The sequence below is a fragment of the Labrus bergylta genome, chromosome 6 (genome assembly GCF_963930695.1).
Source record: "Labrus bergylta chromosome 6, fLabBer1.1, whole genome shotgun sequence".
In the NCBI taxonomy this organism is placed as follows: Eukaryota; Metazoa; Chordata; class Actinopteri; order Labriformes; family Labridae; genus Labrus; species Labrus bergylta.
Window position 1 is genome coordinate 4,950,981 of NC_089200.1, and position 14,258 is coordinate 4,965,238.

Genomic DNA, 14,258 nt, shown 5'->3' on the forward strand with positions numbered 1-14,258 from the left:
GGGGTCTCGTCCCTCAACGTTTAGTTGGGATTGATTGACCAATGCAGAGCATTGAGAGAAGGTGTATGGTTGCACAGGGGTAGTCTGGTGATCTTACAGTGTGCCCATTTCACCCCCCCCCCCTTTGCAGAAACTTAGCAAAACTTTAAACAGAGCAGGTGAACATCCAGTTGCGAATGTTGAGGTAAAACACATTTTCATGGATAATATGTAAGTTATTGAAATAAAAAAGTTTTCAAAAATAACTTTGCAATTCAAACCAAGTGATATGCATGGACACAAGTGACTGTTTAATGTTAGTGAGGGTGTTCTTCAGATAACCCCCCCCCCCCCCCCCCCCAAAAAAAAAAAAAAGTGTATTGAAGGAATCGTAATGTTTGACATGATGTGTGTTGAGATTTGGAATAAAATGATGCTTGTATGCAGAGATATACACTTATGTGTATATATGTGTCTGAAACACAACCTGTCTATATGTGTGTGCAAACTAGTGACTTTAAACAGCACAAACACACACACACACACACACACACACACACACACACACACACACACACACGTGCACACACACAATCACAACTATTTAGCGACCTAACAATCAAAGATCATTATAAATCTCCATATATGAAGCACTTATCATCTTTTCAGTAAGCTGAGACTCACAGTTTATCTGGCTAATTTCTTTCTTCTGTTTTGACTCAAGAATATCAAAAAACACACACAAATGATCCACACAGAGCAAGGCAACACGATAGATTCATTTATCTATCTCTGTCCAAATTTTAGCTGCACTAATGTTGTTCCCAGCTGTCAGAAGTTCATCGCTGCTTTTGTCACATATAGCTGAGGGGCGCCACCGCCTGGTGAACCATGGTCACTACAATTCAGCAAAGAAATGAAAGAAAATCCACAGAAATGCTGATTTGGTGACACCAAGTGGGTTTTTACTGTCATTACAACTCTGACACAGACGAGCAAACCATCCCTGTTTTAATTATTTGGTTAATTTATTAACAATTTACGAACAAAAGTAAATACTAAGGTTTTTGTTTTGTACATTTTTGATAGGGAACAAGGACATTTTTTCAACTTTTTTTATTTTACATTGGAAATTAAATTTCTGCTCCAACCTGCCTGACGGAGGCTCTCCACAGCACAGAGATGCTTTAAATAAGGACCATTTGATTCAGTTATTACTGATGAGGGCAGAGATTCCCTCAGTGGTCAGAGAGCAGAAATAATCAGCAGTTAGGTCTCCCGTCCTGCAGACCTGAAGTAATTATTGTCTCAAGATAAAAACATGAAGCAGAGGTGATTTTTTAAAAGGAGAAAATAAACTAGAGATAGAAATGACCTTAATATTATTTCTCTCTCTGGGCATTTCCAATAAGAGTATTCCATCGGAGGGTTTGATAAAAGGATTATGCGGCGAGCTTTATGCAGCTGGACTCAAATCTGGATATGGAAGGAGAGCTGTTTGATTGAATAATTCTTGTTTCCTTTCTGCACAGCTAGCAGTCCTCTTTGGGAAAGTAGAAATCAGCATTATACCAGATTTATACATGTGTGCTCTGACTGTCTGTGCATGTCAGTCTGCCTGGGCTGAGACTCTGACTATCTGTCTGCATGTTTGTATGTCTGTCTCCAAAGATGAATGTGCTGATACGCAGTGTGAATAAGTCATAGAAGTCATTGCCAGAAAGCTATAATGTTTAAAGCAAACCAACCAGAAATACAGGAACTAGTATTTTCTCCCCTTGAGATTTTTCCTGGCAGCAAAGGGCAACCTTGAACAGGAAATATAATGAATTCCTTGATTTTCTTTTAAAAGCCTGACAACCATTGATCATGAGGAAATGCAAAAAACAAAAAGCAGAAGTTAACCCATTCTAACTACTGACTTTAGCAGTAGAATTTGTTTTTTTGGCAGCTCTGAGTTGAGAATTTCAGCCATTGCCATGTTGTTTTTTAAAGTTCTCATATTATGCAAAATACACTTTACCTTGTTTTTTTTTAACACTAATATGGGTCCCTAGCCTGAATACATTTGTATTCTGCAGACATGAGCCATGCAGAGCAGCATACTATTACTACTGATGATGGTGTATGGTGCAAGTTTTCTTTTAAAGATTATTTTTGGGCTTTTTGTGCCTTTATTTGAGAGAGCTAACTAGCTATCTTATTTGAGAGAGCTAATCTGAGCTATCCATATGATCTCAGTACATTTAAAATCCCCTACTTCCTTGAGGTTTGAGTTTGAGTGCGTGATGTCGCTGATTATGGAGGCAAAGACTCACTGTGTTGGAGTTGATAGATATTGATTACAGATCATTCAGTGTGTGGTTTATGCAATCTGTCTTTAACACAACAAACACATTAGTTTGATCCAGACACACATGATTAGATAGCAGAACACCACAGGTTAGGATCAGCGAATTGGGTTCCTCTTGAAGTCTGCAAGCTGACGTACTTACAATAGTTAAGGCACTCTGTTGTTGTTGTTTTATAAATAAAGTTTAAAGAAACCCTTTTTACTGGACATAACAGATACTGAAGTAAAACAAATGATGGGAGGTTGTGAAGCCTGAAGTTGCACTTATAACCGTGTATGGATATTTTCTAACTGTGGTGTACTTTGGGTACAATATTGATTAAGTAAAGTTGACAGGATTATGTGGAAACAGGCCTCGACAAAAATGCATGAAGAGATGTTAATTAAAGATGAAGACACAAGTAAACTTGACGATTCAAGTTTTAAACACTTGAAATTATAATGAAGAGATTGAATTAACAGTTAGAGAACCAACATGGTGTGACTCTAAACTTTCTGCAGAATCAACAATATCTCCTCCACAAACCTCAGAGCAACATGAGAGCAGAACTGTGAGCCAATCAGAGCTTTCGGACTCTGATAGCTCTCAGCTTGAACTGATTAGGTGTTTGGAAGGCCACAATCACCCTGGAGAATATTTGCAAGCTGAATGTGTTGAAGGGGTCAGAGAGAGAAAAAACAACAAAGAAGTTGAAGCCATCTGAAAGAAAGAAAAGAAAAGAATGAAATAAAGAGAGAGAGAAGAGGAAATCTAAGGTTAGGACAGGAATAGCAAAACAAGAAGAACAAAAAAGGCAGAGGTGATTTAAGTGATTTAAGAAGGAGTGGATTCAAAAGGACGGACAGCAAGAGATATCAAGTTGTATCAGAGAGGATGAAGTTTAATGAGAGGAGGACGCCGTTGCTGTCCGTCAAAGAAAACATTGAGATGGAGCTGTTCTCTTCAGAGGAGTCCTGCATGGTCATAACAACACTCGAGAAGGAGGAAGAATGCAGCTATGACCGGGTGTGTCTACAATTTAAATTTAAAGCTTATAAAGGAAGAAAACTGTTGTGCTACTCAGACCAAATATGTGTCATGTTAAGCTTTGCCTTTATTGAGTGGAGGTCCAAATATTGTTCTGTTCTTAAAACCCTAAAATACATCCACAGGCTGACTATCAGCCAAAGGTTTTTGATAGTAAGGGTCATGCAGGTCATGAGGAATCTCTGTTTTTGAAACGGAGGTTCATGAATGTTTTAAGTGATTGAGATTAGATACTGCTGATTTATTTCCTGTTAAATCACTTTTAAGATCAGCTGACTCGACATGTGAAACCACTAGACTCATGTTCATCTCCTTAAAATTACGGAAAGTGTGTGACTCAAAGTACAAAGAGTCACATTTAGGGATCAATTCCCTGCAAAATAAACTTTATTTTACAAGCCCACATTTTTGAGAAATTTTTGTTACCACTTAAATGCAGTAAATGCTGTGTTTGTGTTGCAACCTCACAATTAGGTCTACAAGTGGCTGCCGGTTCTGAAGAAGTATTCTACTATACTGTGTTCTTGTGTTTTGTTTTCCTCGTTTTTTGGCACACAAACAAAATGCACCGATGATCTTTGAAACTGCAGCATGTTTTTGTCGACACTTCAGAAATACATTTAAATGGATTCCTTTAAGGCAATATATCCCAACCTGAGGACGGACAGACATATATGAGAAGTCGAGAGATGAAGTGAAGGATATGTGAATAGAAAAATGCAGTCTTGTTAAAATTATTTTAGTCTTATCAGATTAAATTGAAGTTAATCAGTAATAATAAATGTCTGGGAAGTCACTATTTGGTTCATCTGGATATTCTGGTAAACCTTGAAACCATGGATAAGGTCTTGAAAGTAAATATTCTTTTGTTTCCTAAGTCTCAAGCCAAACACAATAAACAAAGCAAAGTGAAAAAACACTTGACAAGGACTGAAACAATCAAAGCAAACAGGTCAGCTCGTCATGTCACATACTTTACAGTCCCTTCATGGAAGCATTCGTTTTTGCATTCGTCAAGCAGATTAAACATCTTTTTTCCTTTTCTTTAACTCAGAGACATCTGGAGCATCCTCTGGTCCCCGACTCTGAGGAAGAGGAGGAGGAGGAGGAGGAGGAGGAGGGAGGGGACCCAGAGCTGCTCTTTGAGACCCCTCTCAAGGAGCAGCAGCCTAAAACTAGAGCAGAGTCCGCTGCTAAGGATCTGACCAAGCACCTTCCCGCTGTCCCAGGATTCATGGACGAGATTGAGATTGAAATGGAGGTAAGGGAAAATGCATGTTCTTAAGTACGCTGTAAAGTGAGCTGACTGATAATAATAATAATAATAATAACTTTATTTATATAGCACCTTTTAAAAACACAGGTTTACAAAGTGCTTTGACAAACAAACAAGAAGAACAATCCAAACTAAAGCAAACACAGAAGAACATAAACAACAGCAAGAACATAACAAATGCAAAATACTAAAAATAATTAAATACAATTCAATAGAAAAGAACCCAAAGTGCACGATACACAACAGACATATAGAACCCGACCATCACAAGAACCATCATCAGAACCATCATAAGAACCATCATAAGAACCCAGGAAACACAAGAACCCAACAACACGAGCTGAGACCAAGAGGACCAAAGATTTAAAAAGATGTAAGAAACTAAAAGAGATAAAAGCAAATAAAAAGATAACAGCAATAAGAAGGTTAGAGCAGTAAAAGAAATAGAAACAAGTGAATAAATTATCAAAAAATAATAAAAGTGTATATATAAAACATAAATAGACTAAGTAAGATAAGAAATTACCAAGTTAAAACATAAGAGGAGTTAAGATAAGAGCATAAATACGAGCTAAGAGCATGAATAAAAGGATAAATAAATAAAAGGATATTTAATTTAAAGGAGAATCAAACTGCAGAAAAGTGTGGGAAGTGTAGATTTAATTATAAATAATAAATACATTTCCAAGTAGGCCTCTTTTTCTCCGTTTTTTAAACAAATGAAATCTGTTTTTTGTTGTCTCCCTCTTTGCAGGTGTTTCTCAGAGTGCCTAAGAGGGAGCTGGTGGCGTTAGAGTTCGATGATCCAACCCCCATGACCCTGGTATGTTGCCTGAGGTGTACTTAGTCACTTCCTGATCGGCACTCTAACATTCCAACACGGTGACACTTGAACAGACAAACCACTTTATCTGGTAAAACATTCTTGCTTCATATCTGCCATCTCACTGATTGTCTGTTTCAATCTGCTAAATCAGTCAGGTTTTTTCTGTTGCATGCATTGTGATGGTTGTTACGGATAACAAACTGAACCCATCTTGTTGTCAGGTGTTGTTGCCAGGGTGAATAAGGTCAACAACGGCAAGGGCAAATGTCATGTCGCTTCAAGAAGAGATTTTAAATTTTAGTGTATCGGATGTCAGTTCTTTTAAAGCAAGTGTACACTCAGGGAACCACATTTTTTTCACAATTTTAAGACATACTGTCCTTCCCCAGATGTTTTTTTCACCAAATAGTCACACTTAATTTTCAGTTTTTGGAGTAAAAAATGATTGTGAAAATATGTGAGGATGCACTTAATGTGATGTATTAGTATGACCAACCAGTATGTCTTTTAACATCCTTTTTACCTAACTTTATCACAATGTTGTGTTGTGTTGTGTGCAGCAGCAAACTCCAAGCAAAGCTAATCGTCTGAAATGGAAGAGACAAACTCCACAGAGGACAGGACTGGTTGTCAAAGACGTGGTCTGTCTCCCCAGAGGACTCTACCTGGAACAGCTGGAGAGGTGAGTGGCTTTAAAGTGTATTAAGTCTTTTGAACAACTACTGGTGGTTTAAAATGTATGGATATTTATGGCACTCTTCTTCATTAATCATTTTATATTGTTATTTGGATGTATTGTTACTTCTTTAACCCTTTTATTTGTAGTCCTGATGAGAATTGTCTTGAACTGAAGGTAATTTTTTTCTTTCAATTTTTGGATATTCATGGTTCTGAGAGGATAAATCTTCATGTTTTACTGATCACTTCTACTAGCAATTAATACAAATAGTTGACTCTAACACCCAATATTTATTGGTCAGAATAATAGGAGTACATTCTTGCCCCGCAGAGGATGAACCCTTTCCAATCTGGACACTTTCTCAAACCACCATTAAATGTACCAGTGTATGTTTTATTTAACTTAAGTAAAAGCATAAGAACATAATTTGAGGTCAGTGTTTTTTTTTTTTTTTTTTTGCCATGGTGGTTATATTGCCGGTGTGTTTAAATTCTCTTTATTGTTCAATACAAATGATAAATGAATGCAGTAATAATTCCGCTCTGTTTCACCCAGACCCGTTGTTCCACGTGGCAAAGAACGAGCATCACTGGTGGCCTCAGGAATGACCGCTCGCATCACTATCGACTGTGGCTGGTCGGCCAATCAGATGGAGAGTCGGCTGCTGTTGCTCTTCCGAGGGGGGATTGTAAGACAGACCGGACAAAAGTTCTCCTTCACATATTTACAGGTGTGTAAGAATTAAAAGGTGTTGGAGTCAGATACGCTTCAACACCTTCTTTCTTTCTTTTGGGTGGTCAAAAAGCTCCAGCAACACTTGATAGTTTAAAGATCAACTTAATTCAACTTGACAAGTTTCAGCTTGTGGCCTTCATCAAGGTCATCCAATTTCTCTAATTCTTTGACCCCAAAAAGAAAGGATCAGGTGTAGCTTGCCAATCCATAACTGGTGTGTTCATGTGATGTGATGTTGGGTCACAGTGTGTGCAGGGCTCCAGGGTGCTGTTTGTCCCGGACACCCCTGCAGAAGGCTGGACAGTAGAAAAGGTGCTGAAGTTGGCAGGACATGGTGCTCTGTACATCAGCCACCAGGAATACCCACAGGTGAACAAAGGCTTCTCTCGGGCTTGATTTTGCTGTTGCATTGTTGTCAGTGGAGGATCTTTTTTGTCTGCAAAAAGCTTCCAGCTATAATAATTCCACTATAAAAATACATTCTTACCTGTGTGATGTTAAAATTTAAATTATAACATAATTGTTTGGTTTTCTCTTAAAGGGATACTTCACCTGTTGAAACATGAATCTGTGTTGACATTGGGTCATATATGTAGAAATGTGAAATAAATGTTAAAGTTGGTGCCTTCTTGGCCGAGAAAAGGCAGAAAGTGTCTTTTTGGCTCATGTTGATGAAAGACATCAAATCCCAGAATGCACAGCACCGCAGGCCACTCCCACTAAGAAACACAAGACCGGCCTGTCGGCAGCAGCCGTCACGCCGCTATATTTATATTTTTTTCGCCATTATCAGCTTTCTCCATAGAGCCTGTTAGCATAGCTTCCAAGCAATATGGCGGACGTTAAGTTTGGATTCTGGGAGTGAGTTCCCACCCACTGATCTGTGATTGATCTGTAGCTTCAGTGGTCGAAAATATGAGGAACTAGCGTTGTAGTTTCACACCGCTAACTGCAACAGCTTCCGATGACACAATATGACGATATGTGCGTCACTGGAAGCTCCTTCTCAGACTCAGAAATACAAAGATTAACCATCTCAGCGGAAAATGAGGGCGGGATGCACGACCATTCAAAAATACTACCAGGTTTCTAATGATACAAAGATTAATGCAAATGGGTGACGTATCCCTTTAAATGTTCTTAATATGAAATTGGGTGCTTAAAAGAACCAGAAGACTTTGATTCTTACATTACAGGCTATTTATTGGACTACTGAAGAGCAAAGCCATAATTCCGTGTGTGCCACTTACCTTCAGTATGTGATAAGGGCGTTCTAACAGATGAAGAATCAATGCAAGAAAAGCTATTATATCAATGCAATAGTGGTTGATTTTTGTTTGTTGACTTTGTTCCAGTAAGTTTAAGTTCTCTCTCTCTCCCCCCCCCCTCTCTCAGAGAGTACAGGACTCTGTAGCCAATGAGACTTCTGTGTTGAACAAGTAAGAAATCTTTTAAAACATTTTAAAATGGTTAAATTATGAAGAATAAAATGTAATTGCCTCGATGTTTGTCTTTCACCATTTGTTAGGACAGGTGACTTGAGCCCAGAGGAGAGAGAAATGATGTGCCTGGATAAAGAAAGTCAGCTGTCAGAGCAGACCCAGCCACGTGTTTGTGGCCCCTCAGAGGAGGTTGATCTGAAAACCATCCTGACGCTGTTCCGTCAGGACAATGTGGATCAAAATGTAGAAACTCACATCCAGGTGAGGAGGGGAGACCTCCTCCACTGTGCTCGGAAGGCAGTGAGAAGACCTGGCTTCTACTTCAGGACGACACCTACCATCTCCTTCATCGGGGAGGAGACTCACAGTCATGAGGGAGCTCTCAGGGAGTTCTTCAGGTTTTTAATGTTACACTCATATTTACAGTGGAAAACACAGGTGCTATATTTATTTCCCTTTTTAAAAATCAAGCTCCTTAACATAGACTAAGGTGTCAGCATCTGGTTTTCTGAAGGCTGTTCTTGCTGGATTGTTTGGAAAAGTAGCATCCACCATATTCATGCTCAGGTTAGGAGCCTCCAATGATGTTATGTGGTGATGTCTGTGTTCCAGGTTTGCAACTTCTCAATTTATGGTAAAAGCTAATAAAATAAGTTTCACTTTTCATCTTTTTTTTCAGCTGATCAATTAAGAGCTAATCAAACAAGCTAACATCACATACAGGCAAATGGATGTGATAAGAAAGGCTTACATTAACTCACTTAGCAGATGCTTTCATCCAAAGTGACGTACATCAGAGAGTAAGAACAACACAAACAAGGATCTAGAAAAAAGGGAACAATGTGAGTAAGAGCAAACGATCAGCTTTGAGTCTGATTGGACACACAGGTGCTGACAGGAAGTGACCAGAGGCAAAGCACAACATTGAGGGCAGTTCTTGAGAGCTCTAATCAGTATAGAAACCATCTTATAAGTCGTTATCAAACAAAAACCATCGTCATTACCGTCATCATCATCAATAATATGAAGACCATCATCATTAAGTTAGTAGGTATTCATGAAAGAGCTGGGTCTTTAGCTTTTTCTTAAAGGTGCAGAGGGACTCTGCAGATCAAATGGAGTTCAGAAGTTCATTCCACCACCGGGGGGCGACAGAGGAGAAGAGTCTAGTCAGCGTCTTAGGACCCTGTTGTGAAGGTTGGATCAGACGCCTTTCATTGGCAGAGCGTAGTGGGTGGTAGGGAGTGTAGACCTGGACTCTCATGACTAGGTAGCTTACTAACGTTAATGTAGAGAGACGGACAAGCTTTTGTGACGCAGCTGCTGTAATGTGGTAAATGTTGTTTTATTTTGAAGTATCGCCAGATGTGCTTTGTGAATTTTCACTACATGTTGTTTTTTGCTCTTCTTACTTAGACTGACCTTGCTGGAGTTGCAGCAAACGTCTTTATTTGAAGGTCTCCCAGGGCGTCTGTTCTTCACCTATGATCTCTCAGCTCTTGAAGACAGGAAGTATTATGATGCAGGTCTTCTGGTCGGCTGGTCTCTGACTCAGGGCGGACCTGGACCTCATTGTCTACACTCTTCTCTTTACCAGGTTGTGTGCATACTTGTCTTTGTTGGATACATGCCAAACCAATGGTCAATATCAACCTTATATGGATTACATACCTTGACATCGTGAAGCTTTATCACTTTTTGTCCAAAACAACGACATTGGATCACTCTTTCCTTTCTATTGTTGAAATTTTTACCTCAAAGCTTTGAATATAACACGATGCATTTAGTGCCAGGCAGTTGTGTTGAAACAGGTTTGCACATTTATTTTCTGTTTTTTTTTTTTGTCATGTGTTTATTTTGTCACAGCTGATGTGTGGCCAGAATCCATCTTTAGAAGACTTCAGCTGGAAGGACATTGTTGACGTTGAAGCACAAAACAGACTGCAGCAGGTAGCAGATAGGACTCCCATGATTCCCCGCTAGCCTCGACTCATCTTTTGTTATTGTAGTATTGATTGAAAGCCCCCTGGTGGCTATACCCTCTAAAACACAATTCTAAAGTTTATGTTTCTGGGGGTGAGTGAGGAACAAAACATTCTTTTTTTAATATTTTGTATGTCAGGTATGAATTGTTTCCTTTATCCTTTTAAGGAAAAAAGCGTTTGGCTGGTATTATCTAAGTGACTGAGGGATGCAAAAGTTGTTAAAAAATATACATATAGTATAATTTCTCAAGTAAAAAATCTGGTCAAAAGTGACATATATATATATATTTTATTCCAACTTGGCAAAAGTGAAAACAAAAACAAAAAAAACACTTTTCTGCCTCGCAGGGCTTCCATACATTTCCATCATCACAAGTCAACCAGCGACTGTGAAAAAAACTTGCCGATAATTTACAAAGCATCTCTTCTCTTCTGAGACTCATGTTTTTTTTTGTACACTGTCCTTGATTCAAATAAACGATTAAACTCAACTTTAACCCATGCAGTAGTTTGTATACACATGTTTGAGTGTGCACACGCACACACACCTTTTCACAGTTACAGATAACTCTCCTTTCTTTCTTTTGCAGCTGCAGAGTTGCAGAGATGTCAATGTGCTGACTCCCAGTCTTTGCGACTGGTTGTCCAGCTGTGGGATCCCTGAAATCCAGTCAGCCCATACTGATGAAGTAACAGATATCTATAGTCATGTAGTGAAACATTACATCTACCACAGGTAGGGGGAAAACAAACACACACACATGCATGTATGGGTTAATATCCAAATTCTGTCCATTCCTTAAGTGTTCTTTTAAACACAAAGATTCAAATAATTGAATAGCATCTTCTATGTGAGCAAATTCAATGATCACTTAGTCCATTTGGCTGTTCTTCAGGGTGTCGAGTATGATCTCCCAGTTCACTGAGGGGCTGAACAGCTGTAGTGGATTGTGGGATATGATACAGTCCCACTGGGAGGTGTTTAAACCAGTAATGACAGGAGCTCATCAGCATCCTTTGACCCTGGAAGAGTTCAAACAGCTTTTTACCGTCTGCTACAGTCCTCCAGACAGCCCACTGAGGGCAGCTGAGGAGGCAGCAGCTGCTCACTGGGAAACAGCCCTCGCCTTGATCAGCGGTAAGAGCAGAGGGATGAGTGGAGACGACGTGATGGGTTTAAGATGCGTCAGGAGTTCCAGGGGTTTACTGCGAGAAAAGCTGACATCGTTTTTTCTTTTGGTCACAATCAGATGGACAGGCAGATTTTTCCCTTGAAGAACTCCTCTTCTTCATCATTGGAGCTGAACATCAGCCTCCTCTTGGGTTCCCCGATTTGATCTCCTTGCGTTTTTACACCGAGGTTAGTATCTATTAGATCAGTTTGCAGATGGCTTTCCAACAAAGAGTCAAGTGGTTGTACTTGTAGTCCGCCTGTTATAAGTGCTTGGTTGCTTTAATAGATCAAGGTTTTTTTGTGTGAATAATATTGCAAAGGGAACAGTCTAGATCTGCTCTATATGTGAACTGTCAAGAGAAAAGTAATGTTGGGACGGGTTGCTTTATACATGCAACTTGATTTAGAATAATTATTGACAGTATTAAATTAATCATGATATTATTTTCCTGTGTAGCATAATATAAATACAGTTTGTATAGATATTCAGTTGATGATAATACTATCATCACAGATTGTTCTTGGTTTGCCTTGATATTTTTATGTCTTCAGATGAATCTTCATTTCATATTTCCCTTGCCCTGACTTAATTTTCCAGGAGGGGAGCATGTCAGGTGTGCACCGGCCCCACGCCTCCACCTGTGCTCTGGAGCTCTTGCTGCCAACAGGAGTGGCCGGGGCTGCAGATGTTTTGGTGCTACTGGGTAGAGCCATGCTCAAGGCCCTGGGCTTTTCGTGTGTCGAGGAAGAGGAAGAGGAAGAGGAAGAGGAAGAGGAAGAGGGAGAGGAAGAGGAAGAGGGAGAGGGAGAAGGAGAAGGAGAGAACAGCAGTACGGATGTGATGACAGATTTATGAAGTGGGAGCTCCAAATCCTTCTTCAGCTCTGGTCAAAGGTTTCTGCAGGAAAGAAACATTGAGACTGAGAAGAAAGTTCTGAGTTTGCTGCATTCCTCAATATAACTCAGGTGACCCAATGAGGTAGTTTAGACCAGTGTTTCCTGTGCTCAAAACTTTAATCATTCAGAACTCTTCAATTTAGGACGGTCATAAATGTTTGGTTTTGAAATTAATATTCCAAAGTGCAATGGATTGACTCAGGTGTTCAAAATAAGATCAAACTATTTAATATTGTGCCTCTGCTGATTTCAATCATCTAATACAGAAAAGAATGTTTTGCACAATTATCAGAGCTATGTATGCCTTGTATTGTCCTGTTTGTATCTTAACATAATTTAATAAGGCAGATTATACAGTTCATGTTTAAATAATTGTATTTGCTTGAAAAAAAGAAAAAAAAAGAAACGTTGAATAAAATGTATTCCGACTCTATCCACTGTCCAATCTCTGTGATAAAATAAATCTTTAAAAAAAAGAAAAGAAACACGTCTTTCCAGATATGAACAAGCATTTACGCTGAACTGTCCTCTCCCATTATACGTAAACAAAACCGAAAGCACACTTACTTTTGACTTTTTCTGTTCACATGCAGGTCCTATGGGACAACTTGGAGGCTTTCAATCTTTACCTGGTTCAATCCGTTCTGATTCAAAAACTAAATAGAGAGAGAACAAAGAGTTAACATCCTAAGATTGATCTCAATCCCTTCACCCAACCCTTACTGTGTTCATGCATTGGCGTTTGTGTAACTCAACAAATGCTGTTACATACCTGTGTTAAAAGATCGATGAGGTTTTCATTGCTGACTGCTCCAAAGGTACGTACTCTTAGCTGGAGATGTGCCAAGCCTTTAAGAAGAAAAGAAACACATGTAGCAAAAACAAATTTAAAAATGTGCAGCTTCTGTATGTCAGTGATAAGTCCTAGAAAAACGTTTCCTTGAGCGTCCATTTAGAGTTGTTCCAATTACTGTTAAGGGTTATACCAGGATGTAATCCCTTTGCATAAAAAATGAGTTGGGAATGTGTTTTTAAAAAGTCTGTTACACTTCCTTTTTCTGTCAATTGTTGATTATCTTTCATGGTTAGTTTGACTGCAGCTTTTATTTATACTAACATGATCTCCTGGCTCAAAACAGAAGCAGACCCACTTTTAGATCCCTTCCAGTTTGCTTACAAGCAAGGGCGTGGCACAGATGATGCTATTAACAGCATCACACACCTGGTCACTAAACACCTAGAAGATCCCAAGGCTCATGCACGCTTACTTTTTATTGATTTTAGCGCAGCTTTTAGCACACTACAACCTCACTTGCTGATGCAGAAACTGAAACAGATGCGTGTTAACCCTTTTGTTTTATGATGGTATTCTTCTTTCTTAACTAATCGAACCCAACATGTCAGAGTGAATAATGCACTTTCGCAGCCCAGACTCTGCAGTACTGGTGCTCCTCAGGGTTGTGTCAGCTGCCCTGTTCTCTTCACTCTGTACACCAATGAATGCACCAGACTCTATCCAGAGAGCTACATCATTAAATTCTCGGATGATACAGCTATCCTGAGCCTAATGCACAGAGACAGCAGTCCTTCTTTTTGTTACTCTGAGGTAGAACATTGTGTGCTCTGGTGTGATTGAAACTACCTTGTTTTAAATGTTAAAAAGACAGAGGAGATGGTGTTTGATCCCAGGCGAGTGGGTGATCATTGGCCTGTGGTCATCCACAAGGAACCCATTGCACAGGTCTGCTCTTATAAGTATCTCAGGGTTCATATTGACAACACTCTCAGCTGGAGGACCCATGTTGAGAGTCTCTGCTCTAGACTGCAACAGCGCATGTACTTCTTACGCAGACTGAGAGTCTATGGCGTTCAGCAGAAATTCATG

The 14,258-nt window shown here is 39.4% G+C and overlaps 1 protein-coding gene across 2 annotated transcripts; it reads left to right on the forward strand.

Moving 5' to 3' along the window:
* The first annotated feature begins 2,945 nt into the window (after positions 1-2,945).
* On the forward strand, positions 2,946-12,806 carry LOC109999812 (uncharacterized). 2 transcript variants are annotated; one of them, XM_065955602.1, is made up of 14 exons: positions 2,946-3,338; positions 4,414-4,620; positions 5,390-5,458; positions 6,022-6,143; positions 6,696-6,870; positions 7,122-7,244; positions 8,271-8,314; positions 8,404-8,715; positions 9,734-9,914; positions 10,184-10,267; positions 10,893-11,038; positions 11,199-11,440; positions 11,553-11,662; positions 12,075-12,806. In XM_065955602.1, exons 1-14 carry the CDS (start codon positions 3,207-3,209, stop codon positions 12,330-12,332), a joined length of 2,205 nt encoding a protein of 734 aa, XP_065811674.1. In that variant the 5' UTR covers positions 2,946-3,206; the 3' UTR covers positions 12,333-12,806. The 2 variants fall into 2 exon arrangements, with proteins under 2 accessions (XP_065811674.1, XP_065811675.1); XM_065955603.1 differs by having other exon boundaries at positions 6,025-6,143.
* Positions 12,807-14,258: the final 1,452 nt, after the last annotated feature.

What these genes read in the sequence shown, in the direction of transcription:
- LOC109999812 (XM_065955602.1), top strand. Translation starts at nt 3,207, where the DNA reads ATGAAGTTTAATGAGAGGAGGACGCCGTTGCTGTCCGTCAAAGAAAAC. An exon ending in TCTCCTTCACATATTTACAG is followed by an intron (nt 6,871 to 7,121) that starts GTGTGTAAGAAT and finishes GTTGGGTCACAG; the next exon opens with TGTGTGCAGGGCTCCAGGGT. An exon ending in TACACTCTTCTCTTTACCAG is followed by an intron (nt 9,915 to 10,183) that starts GTTGTGTGCATA and finishes ATTTTGTCACAG; the next exon opens with CTGATGTGTGGCCAGAATCC.